This window comes from Quercus robur, chromosome 4, assembly GCF_932294415.1.
Source record: "Quercus robur chromosome 4, dhQueRobu3.1, whole genome shotgun sequence".
In the NCBI taxonomy this organism is placed as follows: Eukaryota; Viridiplantae; Streptophyta; class Magnoliopsida; order Fagales; family Fagaceae; genus Quercus; species Quercus robur.
The window spans coordinates 78518127-78538975 of NC_065537.1; the positions used below are offsets into that span (position 1 = coordinate 78518127).

General features: G+C 41.2%; 2 protein-coding genes across 2 annotated transcripts in view; both read left to right on the forward strand.

The window, feature by feature from the left end:
* The window catches only part of LOC126723860 (putative disease resistance protein RGA1), a 120997-nt gene that overhangs the window by 7694 nt on the left and 92454 nt on the right, over positions 1–20849 (forward strand). Inside the window, exons 9-13 of the mRNA XM_050427819.1 lie at positions 10107–10154; positions 10355–10828; positions 11190–11326; positions 11452–11644; positions 12605–14165. The gene's annotated coding sequence lies outside the window, so the exon portion shown is untranslated. The remainder of the gene's footprint in view (positions 1–10106; positions 10155–10354; positions 10829–11189; positions 11327–11451; positions 11645–12604; positions 14166–20849) is intronic.
* LOC126722685 (uncharacterized) lies at positions 1457–2038 on the forward strand. Its single transcript, XM_050425841.1, has one exon. The coding sequence runs from the start codon at positions 1457–1459 to the stop codon at positions 2036–2038; it is 582 nt and encodes a 193-aa protein (XP_050281798.1).

Below are 20849 nucleotides of genomic sequence, written 5' to 3' on the forward strand. Positions count from 1 at the left end.
TGTGTCTCGACAAGTGAAACAGCAAGGGATGGAAGGATCAGGTCCACACCAAACCGGACGTAACGAATCTCAACGACAGGACAACTTTGTAAACCTTGAACGAGCAAAAGACCAAAATGATCAACGAGAGGGCAGTGTGAACACCGCCCACACGAGTAAAAGTCGCTCGAAAGGGAAAGACCATGCATCCCACCAGCACAACGAGCAGAAGGCTCTGCAGCAAGAGATTGAGGATTTGAAGAAAAGGCTGCGGCGAGCCCAACAAAAACGTCCTTTGCCCATTTCGGATACTAGCAGTGGTGAGGATGATGAATACAGACGAAGTAGGAGGACCCCCCCGAGCGAGACGTTCTCCTATGAGGAAGAGAGGCCTCACAAACGCGGCCGCAAAAGCCCACCTTACCAAGGCTTAGTCAATGACGCCATGAGTAAGGCCCTGGATCGAATCTCCCAGTCGCCATTTACCCGTAGGATAGAGCGGGCGGTGCTCCCTCGGCGATTTAATCAGCCAACGTTTAGCCTGTACAATGGTCGAACTGATCCAGTGGAGCACGTGAGCCAGTTCAACCAAAGGATGGCCGTTCACTCCAGGGACGAGGCGTTAATGTGTAAAGTGTTCCCCTCCAGCTTGGGGCCCTTGGCCATGAGATGGTTTGATGCCCTCCCACCAAACTCTATAGACTCCTTCAAACAGTTGACGCAGGCCTTTGGCTCCCGCTTCATCACCAGCACTAGAGTCCCTCGGCCCCTCGATTCCCTTTTATCTCTGTCCATGCGAGAAGGAGAAACGCTAAAAGCCTACTCGGACAGATATTGGGAGGTGCACAACGAGGTAGAAGGGAGTCACGATGACGTCGCCATCAGTGCCTTTAAAAGGGGCTCGCCGACAGAGCATGGCTTGAGAAAGTCTCTCACAGGGAAGCCAGCCACCAGCGTGCGGCAACTTATGGACAGGATAGACAAGTATAAGAGGGTCGAGGAGGACCAGCAAACCGGGAAGGGAAAGGCGAAGTTTGTCCCCCAGGAGAGAAGGGACTTCAGGTCGGACCGCTTCAGTAACAGTAATAAGCCGAGAAGAGATTATGCAGAACAGTCGGGATCTACAGGGGCTCAGGTAGTCCACGCTGTGTTCCGAGAGCCATTACACGTGATCATGGAAAAAATAAAGCACGAGCCCTATTTTCAATGGCCAAATAGGATGGCAGGTGACCCCTCAAAACGCAATCAGAACCTATATTGTGCGTATCACCAAGAGCCCGGCCACGTCACGGACGAATGTAGGAATCTGAAGAACTATGTGGATCGACTCGTCCGAGAAGGAAAGATAGGGCATCTGTTGCAACGCCCTGAGCAGTCAAATGTCGATACCAGGCAAAGCACCTTGAGGCCACCCATCGGCACGATAAATGTCATTCTTGCCGCACCTGGGAGAACCGGTTCCGGCCCATTCAGAGTAATGTCAGTAGGTAGGTTCCCGACAGAGCCAGGCGAAAGGGAATCCAAGAGGGCTAGAGGGAGAGTGCCATTAATTGGATTCACGAAAGAGGACAAGGAGGGAACTATTCAGCCCCATGACGACGCCCTAGTCGTGACACTCAGAATAGGAGGTTATGACGTGAGGAGGGTGTTAGTTGATCAGGGCAGCGCCGTGGAGGTGATGTACCCGGACCTATATAAAGGGCTGAATTTAAAGCAAGAGGACCTGTCGCCATACAACACTCCTCTGCTTAGCTTTGAGGGAAAAATCGTCATCCCTAAGGGCATGATCAGATTGCCTGTGCAAACAGACATAGAAATAGTGGAAGTAGACTTCATTGTGGTGGACGCATACTCACCCTACACGGCTATTGTGGCACGGCCATGGCTTCACACGCTAGGGGCTGTGTCGTCTACCCTGCACCAGAAGGTGAAGTATCCCTCAGAGGGCCGGATCAAAGAGATAGTGGGGGATCAAGGAATGGCCAGGCATTGCATGGTATCGGCCATTGCTCGACGATTAAGCGACGCGCCTTCCACTTCAACCGGGAATACCTTATAGCAATCAAAAACCCCGGTCCAAGTTGCAGGTAATGAAGGGCCGGACATGGAGGTGAGTTGTGAAGAGCTAGAGAAAGTGCTCGTCGGATCAGACCCCGAAAGGTTTTTCCAGATTGGCTCGGAGCTACCAGCACAGGAGAAGTCGGCGCTAATTGATTTTCTGCGTCGAAATGAGGATGTATTCGCTTGGGATCCTTATGAAGCCCCTGGGGTTGACTCAGACCTAATACGCCATCACCTTAACGTTAACCCAGCTATTACCCCAAAGAAGCAGCCCCCTCGGCGCCCGTCAAGGGAGCATGCAGACGCTGTGAGGGAAGAAGTGACGAAATTGAAAAGAGCTGGGGCTATCAAGGAAGTGTTCTACCCCGAATGGTTGGCGAACACAGTCGTGGTGAAGAAGAAGAGCGGGAAATGGCGAGTCTGTGTGGACTTCACGGACTTAAATAAGGCTTGCCCGAAGGATCCTTTCCCAATGCCGCGAATAGACCGACTGGTCGACGCAACTGTCGGGCATCCCCGAATGAGTTTTTTGGACGCTTTCCAGGGCTACCATCAGATATCCTTGGCCACGGAAGACCAGGAAAAAACTGCCTTTGTCACCCCAATTGGCAACTATCATTACAAGGTGATGCCTTTTGGCCTGAAGAATGCCGGTTCGACCTATCAAAGGATGATGACCAGGATGTTTGAACAACAGATGGGAAAAACTGTCGAGGTGTATATAGATGATATGGTAGTAAAGAGCAAATTGGTGACTGACCACATCAGGGACCTTGACGAGGTGTTTCACATCCTGAGAAGGTACAGGCTGCGACTGAACGCTTCCAAGTGTTCATTTGGAGTGGGATCGGGAAAATTCCTTGGCTACATGGTGACCCATCGGGGGATCAAAGTTAACCCTGACCAAATAAGGGCCATTCATAGTATGCAACCGCCTCAGAATCCCAAAGAAGTCCAGAAGCTTACCGGCATGATAGCAGCTTTGAACCGTTTCATCTCCCGCTCGGCGGACCGATGCCGACCTTTTTTCCTCCTATTGCACAAGTGGAAGGGTTTCGAGTGGACTGAGGAATGTGACGTGGCTTTCCAACAGCTCAAGGAATACCTCGCCCGACCTCCGATCATGTCCAGCCCTGAGGCCGACGAGGTACTCTATGCATACATCGCAGTCGCCGATCATGCAGTCAGCCTAGTACTGATCCGAGAGGACAACGGCACGCAACGGCCCGTGTACTACGTAAGCAAGTCGCTACAGGAGGCAGAGACCCGGTATCTCCCCCTCGAAAAGGCAATATTGGCTGTCGTGCAAGCTACAAAGAAGCTTCCCCACTATTTTCAGGCGCATACAGTGGTTGTGCTAACCCAACTTCCATTGAAATCAGTCCTCCGCAGCGCCGACTACACTGGGAGAATCGCTAAGTGGGGAACCATCTTAAGCGCCTTTGACATCAGATATATGCCGCGCACCGCCATAAAAGGTCAAGTCCTCGCTGATCTGGTAGCTGAATTTGTGGAACCAACCGTGGAAGGGATGGACGTGTCGGAATCACCGAATAATGATAGGAGACTGGTCAGCACGATCTCTGTGCAAGAGCACGATGAGTGGAGAGCATACATTGATGGTGCAGCGAACCAAAAGGGGTCCGGAGTGGGGCTCGTTCTAATCTCTCCCGAAGGTATAACCCTGGAGAAGTCGTTGAGACTGGGATTCCCAGCAACGAATAACGAAGCTGAGTATGAAGCACTGCTAGAAGGGATGTCGATGATCCGGAAGCTGGGTGGGAGATGCGCGAGCATATTCTCGGATTCAAGACTCGTAGTGGGGCAAGTAAGCGGGGAGTTGGAGGCGAAAGACGAAAGAATGCAACGGTATCTTGCCCAAGCTAAACGCCTACGCGCCCACTTCGATGACTTCCGTTTGATGCATATACCCAGAAGCGGGAATACTCACGCCGATTCTTTGGCAACACTGGCCACATCCTCGGCTCAGCCCCTTCCGCGGGTTATCTTGGTCGAGGACCTCTGTCGCCCCACGGAAGAGGAGGCTAAAGGTATTCGGATACACAATGTCGGCGAGGGGCCAAGCTGGATGGACCCTCTTGTCCAATTCTTGAAGAATGATTCCTTACCAAACGACAAAGTCGAGGCCGACAAAATCCGGAGGAGAGCTTCTCGATTCTGGTTGTCCGAGGACTCCAAGCTCTACAGACGTTCATTCTCGGGGCCATACTTGCTGTGTGTACACCCAGGCGCAACTGAACTCATTCTGGAGGAGTTGCACGAGGGGATTTGTGGGAGCCACACGGGGGGCCGGTCCCTCTCCCATAGGGCTATAACGCTGGGTTACTGGTGGCCAAGCATGCATAAGGAAGCTCTGGAATATGTGAAGAAGTGTGACCAATGCCAACGGTTCGCTCCGAATATACATCAGCCCGGTGGGGTACTTAACCCATTGTCCAGCCCTTGGCCATTTGCACAATGGGGCCTAGACATATTAGGTCCGTTCCCCAAAGCTGCCGGGAACAAGAAGTTTCTTCTCGTCGGCACCGATTACTTTACGAAATGGGTTGAGGCTGAAGCGCTGGCAAACATTAGGGATGTTGATGTCAAGAAGTTTATCTGGAAAAACATTGTCACCCGATTCGGTACCCCACACACCCTAATCTCGGACAATGGCCTGCAATTTGATAGCAAGGCCTTCAGGGAATATTGCAGTGAATTGGGGATTGTCAACCGGTACTCTACACCAGCCTACCCGCAGGGTAACAGACAAGCCGAGGCAGTTAACAAAACCATAGTGAATAGGCTGAAGAAGAGGTTAGACGACGCGAAAGGGAGGTGGGTTGAAGAGCTCGCCCATGTTTTGTGGACGTATCGCACCACGCCCCGCCGATCCACGGGAGAAACCCCCTTTTCGTTAACCTACGGGGCCGAGGCCGTCATCCCATTAGAGATAAACTTTCCCTCCCAGAGGACTGCTACATTCGACCCTATTGTTAACAACTGGCTTCTAGAGAAAAGCTTGGACCTCCTTGAAGAGAGAAGAGATTGCGCGATGGTGCATCTAGCTCAGTATCAGCAAAAGCTCAAGCGGGGCTATGACGCCAAGGTGAAGTCAAGGCCATTGACGCCTGGGGACCTAGTGCTGAGGAAAGTCCTCGGCAATGCTAGGAACCCTGCATGGGGAAAACTCGGGCCGAACTGGGAGGGTCCATACCGTATCACCTCTGTGGCTGGCATTGGAGCATACTATTTGGAAGACTTGGACGAACGTGCAGTGCCACGTCCATGGAATGTAAATAACCTGAAAAGGTACTTTTATTAATGAAGAATATTTTACTTGATGTCGTTCTACTGTACAATTTTCAGTAAGCGTTAAACAGAACCCAAGTCCTGCATGGCTCCTCGGACCACAGACTTGGGGGAAATTAACCTCGCAGCAATTTTCAGTAAGCGTTAAACAGAACCCAAGTCCTGCATGGCTCCTCGGACCACAGACTTGGGGGAAATTAACCTCGCAGCGATTTTCAGTAAGCGTTAAACAGAACCCAAGTCCTGCATGGCTCCTCGGACCACAGACTTGGGGGAAATTAACCTCGCAGCGATTTTCAGTAAGCGTTAAACAGAACCCAAGTCCTGCATGGCTCCTCGGACCACAGACTTGGGGGAAATTAACCTCGCAGCAATTTTCAGTAAGCGTTGAACAGAACCCAAGTCCTGCATGGCTCCTCGGACAACAGACTTGGGGGAAATTAACCTCGCAGCAATTTTCAGTAAGCGTTAAATAGAACCCAAGTCCTGCATGGCTCCTCGGACCACAGACTTGGGGGAAATTAACCTCGCAGCGATTTTCAGTAAGCGTTAACCTCGCAGCGATTTTCAGTAAGCGTTAAACAGAACCCAAGTCCTGCATGGCCCCTCGGACCACAGACTTGGGGGAAATTAACCACACAATTCCTTCATCAAGGGTTAACCGTTTATGTTTCACGAAAAGCGTTAAAGGGAAGCCAAGTCCTGCGCGGATTCTTAGCCACGGACTTGGGAAAAAATCAGCATTGTAATCGTTGTTGCTCGACTACAAAGTGTCGCAATTTTATCGTCTTTATTCATTATTGTTCGACTTTAAGCAGTAAAAGGGTAAGACCGATATCCATTCATGATGAAAACAAAATAAAGTAAAGCAGCGATATATGTAATTAAATAACTTTTGTCATATAATGTTCAAAGTAATTCAGTCCAGAAATATTATCAAGGATCAAACAAAACAAAGTACAAAAGCAGGACAGACGAATTCCTATTCTACGTCCCTAAGGGCCCTGAGTTGGGGCGGGCTGATCATCCACTGCTGGGTTCTCCGGGGCGATCTCCTGGGCCTGGGCAAGGATCTCACTGATGCGAAGACTGTCCTCGGGTGACTGGCCCTGCGTAGCTTGCTCCATGCCTCCAGTCTCGAGAATGGGGGAATCTGCTGGAAGAGGTTCAGTGGAAACGACCTCCCCAGGAGTCTCACGTATCTCCGCAGGGTAAAAGATGTTCTCAGCTTTCCTGAGATCAGAATCTGCGGGGACGGCTGCCCTATCCATGGCCAACCCCCAGGTCGAGGTGACATAATCCCTGCAGACAGTGGCGATTTCCTCGGTCAACCTTTCCTCAGTATCGTGAACCCCACGTTCATACGAAGCCGCCACAGCCTTCTCGGCAGCCTCCCTGGACAAGCGGGCTTCCTCCTTAGCCTTTGCAAGCTCAGCCTTAAGCTCCGAAACCGCTTGTTGCTCTGCTGACAATTTTTCCTCAGAGTGTCGGAGCTGCTTGCGCAGCTCTTCGGTTTGCTTTTCAGCAGTCTTCAGGCCAGCCTCTGCACTCGCATTGGCCTTCTTCACCTCTCTTAACTCATGATCCTGACGATCAAGATCACGTTTGAGATCGCTCGCGGCCCTCTCAGCTGTAGCATGGGACTGAGCCTCCCTATGCACATCCTCACGAGCTTGTTTGGCCCATTCCTCAGCAACATAAATTTGTTGGGTGACCTGCACTCAAACGGAAACGAAGACGATACCAAGATAAGACGATGAGAAGGTTCTCAACACAAAAATAAGATAGAAGATTCCACTTACCACAGCCATGTCCCTCTTCAGTGACATGAAAAGCTCTGGTTGACGAATCTTCCTGAGGCCTTCCATATCACGGGGCAAAAGAAGAGGTTGCTGCAATGCTTCAGCTAAGAACGAAGCTGGCTCACGCTGGGTCTCCCATAGGGTCGCATCCCAGAGGATTGGAGCGCCATCTAGCTCGATCCGAGGAGACCATGTCCGAGGTCCTCTCTGAGTGACCGCCTCATCTCGGCTCTCAGTGGACTTTGTTCTTTTTTCCCGGGGCTCTTTTGTTTCCTTGCTCTTCTTTTTAGGCCCGACCTTCTCGCGGGCAACCTCTCCCTCCTCTGCCTCTTCTACAGGCCTTTTCCGCTTTAGATTAGGCATAGGCTTCAGCGCCGCGCCCGACGAGGGAGGGGGAGGAAGAACGGGGGCTTTGGAGACGACCTGTCCTTTTGAGGTCTCCTTAGAGGTCTGCCCTTTGGACCTGTTGGATAAGAGACCCCTGAGGCCAGTCCTCGGCTGGAGGTCCATTCCTTCTTCTTCCTCGGTATCCTCGCTAAGATCAGGCTGTGCTATGACCAAACCAGTACCAGGAGCCGCTGAGGCACGGTCCAAATCAGCGTCAGAGTCGGAGATCTCTACTACTCTGACCGAGGCCTCCCCTTCCTCAGAAAATTGGAACCGGTCTATCTGATCCTCTAAGGATGAATGCGAAGAGCCGGACTCCACCTCCGGGATAACTACTGGGGGAAAAGCGTGTTGGGGGGGTAACTGAATTGGAGGCAAGTCTGTATCAGCAAGGAACCCTGGTATGGACACGTCAATCCGTGCTAATCTCGGACTACCGGCCCTTATAGCTTGTCCGGCTTCTACCTGGGCTCGAGTGAGCGGAGTATAATCCAAAATTAAAGGAGCCGACCGTAGTTGTCCGTCCCTGCTAACAAAAATCTCGGACCTCAGGAGGTAATTTAGAGCCGGGACATTGACTAGGCTCAGCCGAGGAGTGGTTCGCTTCTTGTCTGCAAAGGCCGTCAAACGATTTATGTTAGTCCGAGGAGACATGCAATCAAACCAACAAATCTAAAGCAAGTAAAAGAAAAAGGGGTGGAGGAGCTTGAAACCAGAATCCTCCCCACGACATCTAATTCTACGACACCCCACCTGGTTTTCCCTCCCTAGTCGGACAGTGAGGGCCGTCAGACCATGGCCCGGAGACGATCAAATGGTCGTCCTTCAGGCCTTTGCTAGACTTCGAAAGGCAAGATATCAACCTCACTGCGTCAACCCTAGACTTTAGATAGTATGTGTCGCCGAGCTTATGGCATTCGTAAAGATGAACCACGTCGTGCCATGAGAGGCCGAGGTTCATCTGATCGTTCAGGGTTTCGACACACCCCACGATCCGGAATACATTAGCGGTGCATTGATGGGGGGCCAACCTATGACCACGCAGATAGTCCCTAGTTATTCTCCCCATCGGAATAGTCATTCCTCCTTCCACGAAGGCTATCATTGGAATTGCGACTTCTTCTGTTCTCCGTTTCATCAAAATGTCCTCCAGATGACAGTACTCTAACCCTACCTCCGGTGGGATACGATACTTCGCCCTGAAGCCCGCCATACCGGCCGGAGAATCTACCAGTTTCTCAAGCCTACCCATCCCCTCTAATCCTAAAAACAACTTGAAGGCAGTATGATTAATGAAGAATAATGGAGAAGAAGCGCGAACTTACGGGTAAGAGGTTCGAAGGAGTCTTCAAGAGAATAGCAGCGGAAGCAAGAACAGACTGAAGGAATAGGTTCTGAGAAGTTCTGAATATTGGAAAACTCGTCAAAAATGAGAGACGAACGCCCTCAAGACCTATTATACTCGGTAGAAGTCGAACAGACGCGCTCGCGTCTAAGGCATGCGAGACGCTGTCCACCGTAGATCCTGCCTCCAACCGTTGGATTGAGCGAGTGTAAAACCCCAAAAGCTGCGGTTACTTCCCCCTGAGTCACCAACTGCCCACCGCATTAATGAAGCACGTAAAGGCGTGCCTTCCCCCTTCCACGTGTGAAGCAGTGGTTCGCCACGAGCCGTCTAGTGGGTATCAAAATCCCGCCTTTTCTCCTCGGACTCAAAAAAGGCCGGCATTTTGAGGGGCTATTGTGGTGGGTAAAGTCTGTCAGTTGATGTTGGGCCGTAACTCATGTACCAAGCCCAGCCGCGATAAAGAAGAAAAGGCATGGGCGTAGGATATCCCGTCTCAATCATGATGGGCCGGGCCTGCTAAGGGGCGTCCGAGGAGGAACACCTCCTCGGACTCACCCAGTAAGCATCCAATTTGCACCCCATACTTAGCGAAAGGTCGCCCAATACGAAGAAACAATGCGTGACACTCAGGAAGGAGGAGGGGACAATCACAACTGCCGCATTAAATGCCAAGGAACTACTTTTCCAGCCGCATTAATGTGGAAGGGACAGGAACGCAGAATGACCTTGGCCAGTGCAACTCACAGAAAGGAGGGAGGATGACCTATGGGACAGGCACTCGAGTGGAGGATCGGATGACTGACAAGTGTAGGGACATGATCTCAGGAAGGGTGCTATATAAGGGAAGGAGACCCCCATGGAAAAGGGATCGCAAGCAGAAAGAAGAAAGGATAAAGAAGGAGAAAAGAGAGAAGTAGCAGGAACAGCCTCAGGGACCGTTACTCCAAAAGCTCGAAGGAATATCCCTACGTCCAACTGGTTGCATGGCTTGGTCGTAGCTTCGTTTCTCCTGTCAAAGACCTAATTCTATAACCTGCTCTCTACAAATTCATTGTTGAGGGACTTTTGGGCCAGAATCTCCCACCTGTTGGGCCTGAACCCCAAATTCGTCACCTTACATACATAAACTCAAATGTGTTTTTATTTCCATAAAAGAAAAATGTATTTTTTTTTTCTAATATAAGTGACGGATTTACTTATATCTAGTTCCTTTTTAGGTCATTCAAGATGGATGAACCTTTTGTAAGTAACACTAGAAACGAATTGTAAGTATTAATAAGTATCTTATTTCTTCAATAATTTAAATCATTCATACTTTGTCTTATTATTTTTTTTCCTGTATTTTATTAAATCCAATGATTAGTATGTGTTTTTTTTTTTTTTAATAAAAAATCATTAAAAAAAAAAATTTACCTAGTCAATGTTAACAACATTTTTTTTGCCTTTTGCGATATTTTTTGGACAGATTATATATACAATGGGCTTAGGACGAATGGATACATAGAGAGGTTTAGGTATTGCCATGGGCTTAGGCAGCTTGGGCTTTATAAATGGGCCTTCACGTCACAGTTGCACTACCTCTTCAAATTTAGATCATATTGACCTATATGGACATTATTGTGGTAAATTCAGTATGTTTATTGGAAAGTTTTGAGCTGTTTTCAAGTTTATTCACTTTGTTCTTTGATTATCAGAGGGAAATGTAGAGACAAGTAGCAATTTAGGAGATGATTGGGGAAATCAGGGGGGATTTTGCAATATGCTTGATTAAGATAACCTCACTTCTTTAAAGAGATCAAGTATTGTTGACTGACTCAAGTTGTTACTAAGATGGCAGAGTCAAACAAGAAGTGGCATAAACCTACTCCCTTTTATTTGATAGTGGTACTGAATTAATGAGAACCAGATTCAGAATTTACTGCCACTATGACTTCTTTAGGTATGTATGTTAATCAGTAACCTAGATCCTTCATAAAAAGATATATAGCAATCTTTTTTATTATGTTAATAAAAAAATTAAAATGTCAATGCTATTCTTTCTTTTCAATGTTCTAAGGATTCTCCTGCAACATGCAGTAAGATGACAAGCTGGAAATTGTGTCTCACTACTTTCATTATCATAATATGTGCTTTCCGCATTTATAGGAGATGAAATAATATGTAAAATGTATTAGTACTTATTTTTTGACTTTGACAATTTCCTTTTACTTAATAAAGAAAAAAAATGGTTACTTGAGTTTTTATTCAAAAGTTTGCCAACGAGGTAACATATTTGGCTTACTTTGTTGATCTTTTCAAAGGTATAATGATAATATGGTTGGAAATTCAAAGCTGGCAACAATAGCGTAAAGTACTCCTGGAATCAGCATCTTAAACAGTGGGCTTGTAATGATCTCAAAGATCAAAATGCACTTAGAGTTCAAATGGCAGTACACAGGTAAGGGGAGGATCTATAGGTTTTTGTGAAAGAAATGCTCCTATCACATTATTGCTGGAAAGGACTGAATTGCTCCTATGTCATCCTAATTCATTTCTATCTTGATTTTAAATTTTGGCTTCTAGATTCAATTTCCCCATGTGCTTCTACTTCAATCGTGCATCGAGATCATCCCCTTAACTCTAGACCCTCTCCCTTCCAAAAAAATCTTATTCAGCAACGAAGTCCAATGATTGAGTTCTAAACCGAATCTAGTTTTGAGCCTCATTGAGGTTACCAAGGAAAGAGGCAAAGCTCGAAGAGATGCCCCCTAATGAGGTATTTGGGTAATCATCCCCTTTTCACTGGACACCCCAATAAGCCTCATTTAGATTGGATTAATGCACTATTTTGACATTTCAAGTTAGACAAAAAAAAAAAATTTAGTGATGGATTATTTAAATTTATTCTCCATTTGGTTACAGGAAAAAAAGTAGGAGGAAAAAGTAGAGAAAAAAATTGAAATAAGAAAGTCTTAAATTGTTTATCCGTGGGAACAAGAAACTATAGTGAATACTCCCTTGTAATGATGAGTTCATTTTCTTTTAGTCAACAAAACATCATTTTATATCTCTTTCTCTCACTTATCAGGAAAATGCCAGGTATTAATGGGCAAGCTTCATTCATTATATGAATCAAAATGACTGTTCAAATCCTAGACATAGAAACTAAGACCATAAGGATCTAAAACTCCTAATACTTCTACAAGTTCATTCATATCATTTTAAACTGAGTCCTCTATAAATTTCTCAATTATAATTGCACAACTTCACTGTTGTTTTTTGTTACAAGTATTGCTGATTTTTATTATATCTGATTATGCCTATTCTTCCAACTAGGTTGGTTCCACGGTCACACATGCAAAAATAGAAAAAAATTAAAAAAGAAGTACCTGATACTTTAGTGGCTTAAGTTCCTTAATGAAGATGTGTGCATGCACAACATATGAATGTATGTGTGCAAGTATTATGCCTTTTTTCCTCTTTTTCTTACCACATGGATGTTTCAGGTCTCTGGCCTGGCAGCTTCCTATATAAGTTCATTTTCTTCTAGATGAAACTATAGACTTTAAGATGTATGAAACCATTAAAGAGGAAGTCAGACATTGATGCTTATGACGCAATAGGAAAGATATTAGATGACCTAAATGTAGATACAGAAGTTAATTATGTTTATTTCAATCAATTAACTTTATTGAATCAGCAAATATATTTAATTGATTCTAATTGTATATCCCAGCTGGCAAAACTTGAGCTTTGGTTGGACAAATCAAAAGTGGGAAGCCAACAAATGTCAGTTCTCCAAATTGATACAATGATCTTCAAGTGGGAAAAGCTCTTATGGATAATATGAATCTCAAAAATTTTCAAATTAAATGGAGTTGGGGAAATTTGGTCTTGTCAGCCAATTGACTAAAAGTTCAAAAGAAAATGTTAATACTTTCAGCATTACTATTTGACCTTGTCTGAAAACATAGACCTAAGTAGCAAAACACAAAGCTTTTGATGCTTCCTTATTAGCAATGACAGATTCAGTTAAACATTGACCTAAGTAATAAGTACAGGATGAGCTTCATCATGTAAGCTTTAGATATCCAACTAGGCTGGATATTCAGGTTTTCCAAGGCCTCAGCTTTGCAATTCATTTTGGCAAAGTTAAATTTTATTTTTAAGTTGTGTTTTACCACCTTTTTACTTCTATAAAGCTTTAGTACCAAAGCAGTGCTAGATCTTTTTTTTAAATGATCAAGACATAATTGAAAAAAAAAAAAAAAAAAACAATTGTTGTCACTCTCTTCCTTCAGAAAGTCACAATTATTGGAAACAGTGGAAATGGGGAATGCATAGTGACACAATATTTCAAAGATCTTTTGATCCTAAATCAGGTCACATGATGGAATTGAAAATTGAAAGGTTAAATTGAAGTGGATGTGTTGGTAGATTGGTCTTGTCAGTCAAGAATAATTTCTGTTCAATGACACATCCATGCCAACACTGCATATGAGGAAGAAGGAAATGCAAATGAGGTGGAAAGCAAAGCTGCATCAAAGTTACAAGTGCGCAAAGGTTTGTTAGTAGCTTCCGATTGGTTAGTCCAGTAAAATATTCTCCTAAACTTATCATTCGATAGTTCTTAATGATCCAAGTTACTAAGTCAATTGAGCTACTTTAGAGTAAAATAACATTAAATAGCTTTCAATGGATAAAGCAAAAGTGGAGGCATTATTACTTCAATCTTGTTCCTCTCTACAATTGATAAATGTAGGATTATAATTTTTTTTTTTAGGAGTTTAGCATTTTCTTGTGAGTCTTACATACTCATTGGACCATACTGCTTCATTTAGTTTCTATCAAACAAAATGCAGGACTACCATATCATGGTAATACTATGAGTATTCCAATTATCCTGCAGGTAGAAGAAATGGGTAGCCACTAGATGTCCAAGATACTACTTTAAACAAGGCTATAAATACTCTCAAAGCTGAATCTAAACGAATAAATCAAGATGTACTGAACCAAGTGATGGTGAAGTAGGCTACAACTGTCATGACCTGTCCAATATTTGAAGATGATCAAAATAAAATTATCAGAGAGAAAGGAGAGCTTGAGATTTTGATTGTGAATTTGCCACTCGACAAACTGAGAAGGGCCAGTGTTTTCTGCTGCAAAGTTCAAATAATAGTAAGGTAGAAATTAATTAGAAACAACTCTATCAAGTACTTTTTAAATGATTGAACCTATATAACATGTAACTTGTCTCATGGTTGAATTTCAGATCCAGGCATTTCACAAACATTTAGGTCCCATGTCAAGCGGATATGAAATTAATTGCTATCGCCTAGTGGTGCAATCGGATGCAGACAAATCTGTTACTAGCTTAATGGAAATTCGTCTACTATCAATGTTCCTGCACTTCAATTCTATAAGAGAGGCAAACTAGATGCCTAGTTATTAATCTAAAAGCTAATGAGGAATAACCAGAGATTAGATCTCATAGAGTCTTGCATGTGTTCAACAAAAGAAAAACTCCTAGTACACTCTGCAAAGGCACCCTCACACAACCAAGTGCAGAGCTAAACCTGAAACAACATCTCAGCTTTTCAGGCGTAACAGTAGGTGTGCCTTGTCTACATAGCATTGTAGTACCATGTAGGCAGAGGAGAGAGGACATTAAGGGAGCAAAATGTCTCGTTCGCATGTAACAATGGCCTTGGCCAATAGAATTTTATCTGATGTGGTGTACACTCTTCGCCTTCCCTTTATATAAGAGGAAGGAAAACTTGTATTAAGACATAACTTAAGAAAATAGTGCACAAGAAGACTGGCTTTAGCCCGTGGTTTTTCTCTCTGTGTTCCTTTTCACAGAGAGTTTTCCACGTAAAAAATTGTTGGTTGCTCTCGTTTTCCTTTGTTTTTCATTTTTTTTTCATGTTACTTTGCATTCTCCTACAAACCATTGGAATTTGGACGTCTAAGACATTGCTATATAATGCTACAAATGCAATCAATCACTCAATTTTAATCATCGTGGTTAAAAATAGTGTTATATAATATAGAAAGGGAAGCTTGAGACTTTGATTATGCTACAAAATAGTGTTTCTCTACAGCAGTGGCAAATAATGGTAATGTGATTATTAATTAAATACTTATTATTTTTTAGATAAGTGATTATTGTACTTAATGTGCAACTTGTCTCATGATTGTCATTTTGGCCCAGGCATTTTTAGCAAACAATATTTTAGTCATGTTCAAGAGAATACGAAATCCGCAGTTATGTAGTTTTGATCCTAAGAGCTAGTAGCATAAAGCACGTCTAACAAAATTGCCTATTGTAAATCTTGGTCATCAATAAGAGTTGTGATTTACGCTTTGTACCATTTTTTTACTTCTTCTAAGAAGCTTTATTTCCAGTCGGCTTGATTCCAACTTTTAGTTGCCAAAATCATCTCTTTCTCTGAACCATTAAATCCCTAAAAAGGCACATATAAAATTAAATCCCCAAAATAAATATACTAAACTAAAGAAGAAAATTCTCACTGTTTGATCTTTAGTTGATTTAGAGTTTCTTGATATTGCAAAAAATTAAAAAAGAAAAGAAAAGAAAAGAAAAGAAAATTCTAATGTTATTTTAAATTATTTTGTATGTCCTTAATTTGGAGTTTCTTGATCTTAGTTCAATCGATACCTTTTATGTTTTATTAATTGTACAATAGTTTCCAAAAGCATTAAAAAATTTGTGTCTCATTTTTTATGTTCCACTTAATGATTGAGGGGCCTCTCAATTAGTTCTTTTTTTTCTTTCAAAAATCACAATTTTATAAATTAAAGTAGCTAGTCGCAGACCCGCGCGTTAAGCGTGATAATTTTGTTAGAGTTATCTTATAAATATATATATATATATATATATATATATATATATATATATATATATATATATTGTTATTATTATTATTGTTTTACTATTGTCTATGTAACCTGTGTAAAATTCTTATATGATAAAATAGTCCAAATCATGCTATATAATAGAATAATATTATATTCTTTATAATGCAATAGGATAACATTTAAAAATCAAAGAGAATAAAAAAGAAAAAAGAAAAAAAACTTAAAATACAAAACTAAATTGCATCAACTCAAAGTAGAGTTCTTAAAAATACAAAAAATTAATAACCTAAAGTAGAGATGCAAGAAAAATAAAAATAAAAATCCACTAAAAAATTGAGAGAGAGAAATAACCTTTTTTAAGAGGGAAAATTATGTATAGAAATATAGGATAGAAAAGATAATGAAAATTTTATAATAGGAGGATAAGAAGAAGAAAAAACAAAATAAATGAAGATAAAGGGAAAGATGAAGAGTGATATGAAAGGAATGAGAAATATTGGAGAAAGTGTAAATGTTAAAAAAATTGAGTACGATTTTATAAGGAAATTTTTATTTATTTGTATTTAATTAAAACATTAAATGTTTAATTTTTAAAAACTAAAAAAATGAGAGAAAATATTAATAATTTAATGATATAGAGGGTATGGCTGAATTAAATGATCAATTGTAGTAGTGCTATTGATGTTAGCTTGATTATTTGAAACATGAAAAATGATAAACCCTATCCATATAACTAAATTGAAGTTATTTTATGATGTTGAGTTAATAGAATGAATTTGTGGTTACCAGAAAGCTAAGCATTTTTTTTTTATTTTATAAAAAGAATAAACTTGAAAGCTGAACATAAATTGTCTTGTTTTATTGCTTGTTATTTGGGTGAGATTGAAGCCTCACATAAATTAATAGAGCCACATAAATTTTGAATACGCAATTCTAGAGTCCCCTTACTGAAAGCACGAATTTGTGTGAAAATACAAGAGTTTGTTTAGATCCCAAATTAAAATTACGGCTCTGTTGATTTTACTCTAACTTGACTAAGTGCGGAATAAGAGTAAATGCGAGTGAACAAACAATAAAACTACTCTAAGCCATATTCGTCAAATATCGACAATAAAATGAAAACTAAAAGGGTAGGGAAGAATGATGCAAACACAAGATAACATCGAGACATGTTATTGAAGAGGAAATCGAAGAACTCAATGAAAAGCCTCTTCGCTGCCCTCCAAGCGGTAAATCGATCCACTATAGAATAAGTTGGAGTACACGAATAACAAAAGACCCTCTAAGCCTAGTCTACCCAATGTACTTGAGCCCTCCAAGCTCTTGCTACCAACTGCCTTGACGAAGTATTGTCTTCTCTAGCTCTCTGGATCACGCAATTCAGCCCGATTGCATCCACCAAACGATTGACTCCTTCCAATGCTTCCCAACAGCACCAAAACCTCACTTTACACTCAGAATGGCTGTGGTAAGTGTTTTGGCTATCAACCTTTCAAGGATATGGATATGAAAAGATAGGAGTTGAGGAAAACCACAAAGGATTGTGTAGAGAATTATGAGTATGACAATCTCTAACTCTCAAGGGTAATATCTAGGGTCTTCTCTCTAAAAGCACTCCTTACAATATGTGGGTAATGAGAATATAGGTGAAGATATGGTGGAGTAGATATGCCAAAATAGCAAAATAGAAAGTTTCACGGGTATTTCGCGGGAAGGCCTTACCCGCGAATTAGTCGCGAAAACCAACTGTCATGACTCTTCGCATTCCAGTTATGTGCTCTGCACGTGACTCACTTCGCAGGAAGGCTTCTCGTGAATCTTCTTGCGAAATCCACTTTGTCTTCAATAGGAGTTTGAGTCTTCACACTCTCTATCACGCACACCCCATACAATAAAATCCCACATAAAATACAAGGTAAACATGATTAAACAAAATTACAATCAAATTTGGCACGAAATTAAAACCAACACAAAATAGTTGTAAATAACAACTTTACACTTACAATAGTGTATCTTTCCTAACAGTCAAATAGAAAAATCAATTGAAATCTATAGTTTGTTATCTTAAAAAGAGTTATCTTGAAAAGAATATGTGTGTATATATATATTGTTGGGTTTTGTGGAGCCTAGTTGTGTTTGATCCTGATGACGACCCGGCCCAAAATGATGTTGCGTGGTTTTTAATGGGAGATTTTCTGAGGCTTAGTCCATGGAGTGGAGGATATAGAAACCATTGCTTTGGTGATTAGAGTTTCTTGATGTAGTTTTTGAGAGAGAGAAAAACTGTACTGCCGCACTTGGTTTTTTTTCCCCTGATAATAGTGAAATCCCTACAACTCTGTGGACGTAGGCAAATTGCCGAACCACGTAAATACTGTCTTGTGTGTGATTGTTTTTTTCTTTGGCGTGTGTTTTTCTCTATGTTGTTTCTCACAGGTTTGGGAATTTCGTGTTAATTCCCTACATACATACATGTATACATATATATATACACTATACTCTGAGCACAAGCTCACGCGCATGCTCAAAGGCTCCTCTATTTTTTGGGTAAGGGTTAATTTAGAGCATTTATTATAATTTGTGATTACTATATGTTCCAATCACAAAAATATCCAGGGGTGGGATGATATTTATACCAAAAAATTATTTCACTCACAAATGCATAAATCTCATTACACTCCTAAACATTTTTGTGATTGAAAAATATAGCAAATTTGAATTATGATTAGTAAACACTATTAACCTTTACACAAAAAATAGAAGAGTCTCTAAGCACGCACTCACGTGCGTGCTTAGAGGCTACTTTAGTATTAACCTTTTGGGGGAGGAAAAAAAAAGACCATCTGAGCAAATCTTATAATGTTCTATAAAGTGAAAAAATTTACAAAAGCTATTAAGAAAAAGTTGATAAATCAATGTAGAAACTTGAAATATTTACTGATGGGATTGACGAACTCAACCTTCCTGAACGATCCCATCGAGACCGACGAGGCCGTCCTCCGAGACGAACTAACCCCATGTCCATATCACTAACGAAAGTAACAAAGCCATTCAATGTAGCCAATAATGTCCCAAGCGGTTACAAAACCAACTGTACAAACTGTTAGATGCATCATTAAGGCACACATTACTGAGCATGAGGTGTTACCAAGGGAGAGATTAAAGCCACATTAACAACCACAACGACTAGGTGCTGTGGAAACATATATAAAGTCCTCACAGGCCCAATACAAGGTAAATAGACACACCTAGAAGCACTACTAGTTATTCTGATACTTTGTTATTTCCTAAAAGCTTTCTTATATTGACTTTGGCATCGAAGACGTTGTGGCGGACACCGAACCGGTGACCACCTTAAGGGAGCTACCTTACCATTTTCCCAGTGACACAGATGAGGACTAGACTCCATCTAGACACACTTACAACAACTGACGAATCTGCACTTCATCATTTACATCAGGTCAAATTGAAAAATAATTCACTACATTAGAGACATGGAATTGGTCAGATTGTTAAATGAAAGATCCACATTTGTTTTTGTTTGAGTGTTGTTGTAGGTGTTGTTTTTTGTTTTTTTAATTTGATTTTATTTAAAATGTAGTATTTTAATCCTAAAATTTAGCCATGTACTACACATCCATACCAAAAAGTTAAGAAGAGCTTAGATTTAAAATTTAACAACTGCCATTTTTTTTCTCTTTTATGATAAAAAACTCAAATTTTTTTTGTTTTATTTTATTTTATTTTTTTTTGGTTATCCACATTTTTTTCTTTTTAGTGGTGTTGTTGTTCTTTTATTTATGATAGTTATCAAGTTGTATTTAATCCTAAAATGTAGTGTTTTAATCCTAAAATTTAGCCATGTACTACACATCCATAACAAAAATTTAAAAAGAGCTTATATTTAAAATTTAGCAACTACCTTTTTTTTTTTTTTTTTCTTTTACAGTAAAAGGCTCAATCTTAATCCTAAAATTTAGTGTTTTAATCCTAAAAGTTAGCTACTTGCTACACATCCATACCAAAAGTGAAAAAGAGTTTAAATTTCAAATATATAAACTACCTTTAAAACTAAGAAAATGTACGTAACATTTTTTATGGAGTAGTAAATTAATAATTATAAAAAAAAATGTAAATTGAATTTCACATAGAAGTATACAAATGATAAATATAGTTTATTTTACAAAAGAATTTTTTTTTACAACAATTTCTTATATAACAACCACTTTATGTGAGGTTTGAATCACACAATAATTCTTGTAAATTCTGTCACCCGAACTTATCTAATATTCCGTATTCCATTCTAATGCCTCCTCAATGCAATCCAATAAATTTGTGCATACGTCAACCTGAAAGAGATAAAAGAGTTAGAAAAAAAAAAACTTTAATAAAACAAAAAAAGAGAGTTTATGTTTGTTTTAAATTGAAAATCCAATGAATTGAAGTAGCAAATATTTATTGATTGGATTAATCATGATCAATGGATAGTAGGAAAATTTTATTCTTATGGATCACAATGTGACACGCTATTTATAAAATAGGATTACAATTTATGTGCCAGCCAAGGCGAGCCTTTTGTATTAAAAAAGAAAACCCAGTAAATTAAGAAACGAAAATTTTACAATTCACATCTTAAGTAATATTGATACGTGCTACATTAACCAAGTTTTCAATTCAATTTTGTGAAACATTATTCAACCAAATTACTTTTCCATTTACACATCTTGTCAATGTGGGACTAACCATACAGTTCAATGCAGAATCACTATATATAAAAAGGCTTATCACAGTGTGATGAAAGTTCTCACCATTATATATAGTTCAAGTCGGAGGAGGTCCACGGAATGAGTTTTCGGCTCTTGAACTGAAGAAGAAAGTCATAGCCATTGCAAGGATCCAAAACACGAAACGAAGAAACACTATTTGTGTTTTATGATCTATCACTGCAAACCAAGCAACGTAATCCCCTAAAAAAAAAAAGCATAAATTTCAACCAAAAAAAAAAAAGGCAAAAAAGAGTTTGTGTTTAATTCTAGGCCAAAACAAAAAGAAAGAACCCTTACCAATATTCTTTTTCAAGGAGTTAGTTCAAGCACAAA

What these genes read in the sequence shown, in the direction of transcription:
- LOC126722685 (XM_050425841.1), top strand. Translation starts at nt 1,457, where the DNA reads ATGTCAGTAGGTAGGTTCCCGACAGAGCCAGGCGAAAGGGAATCCAAG.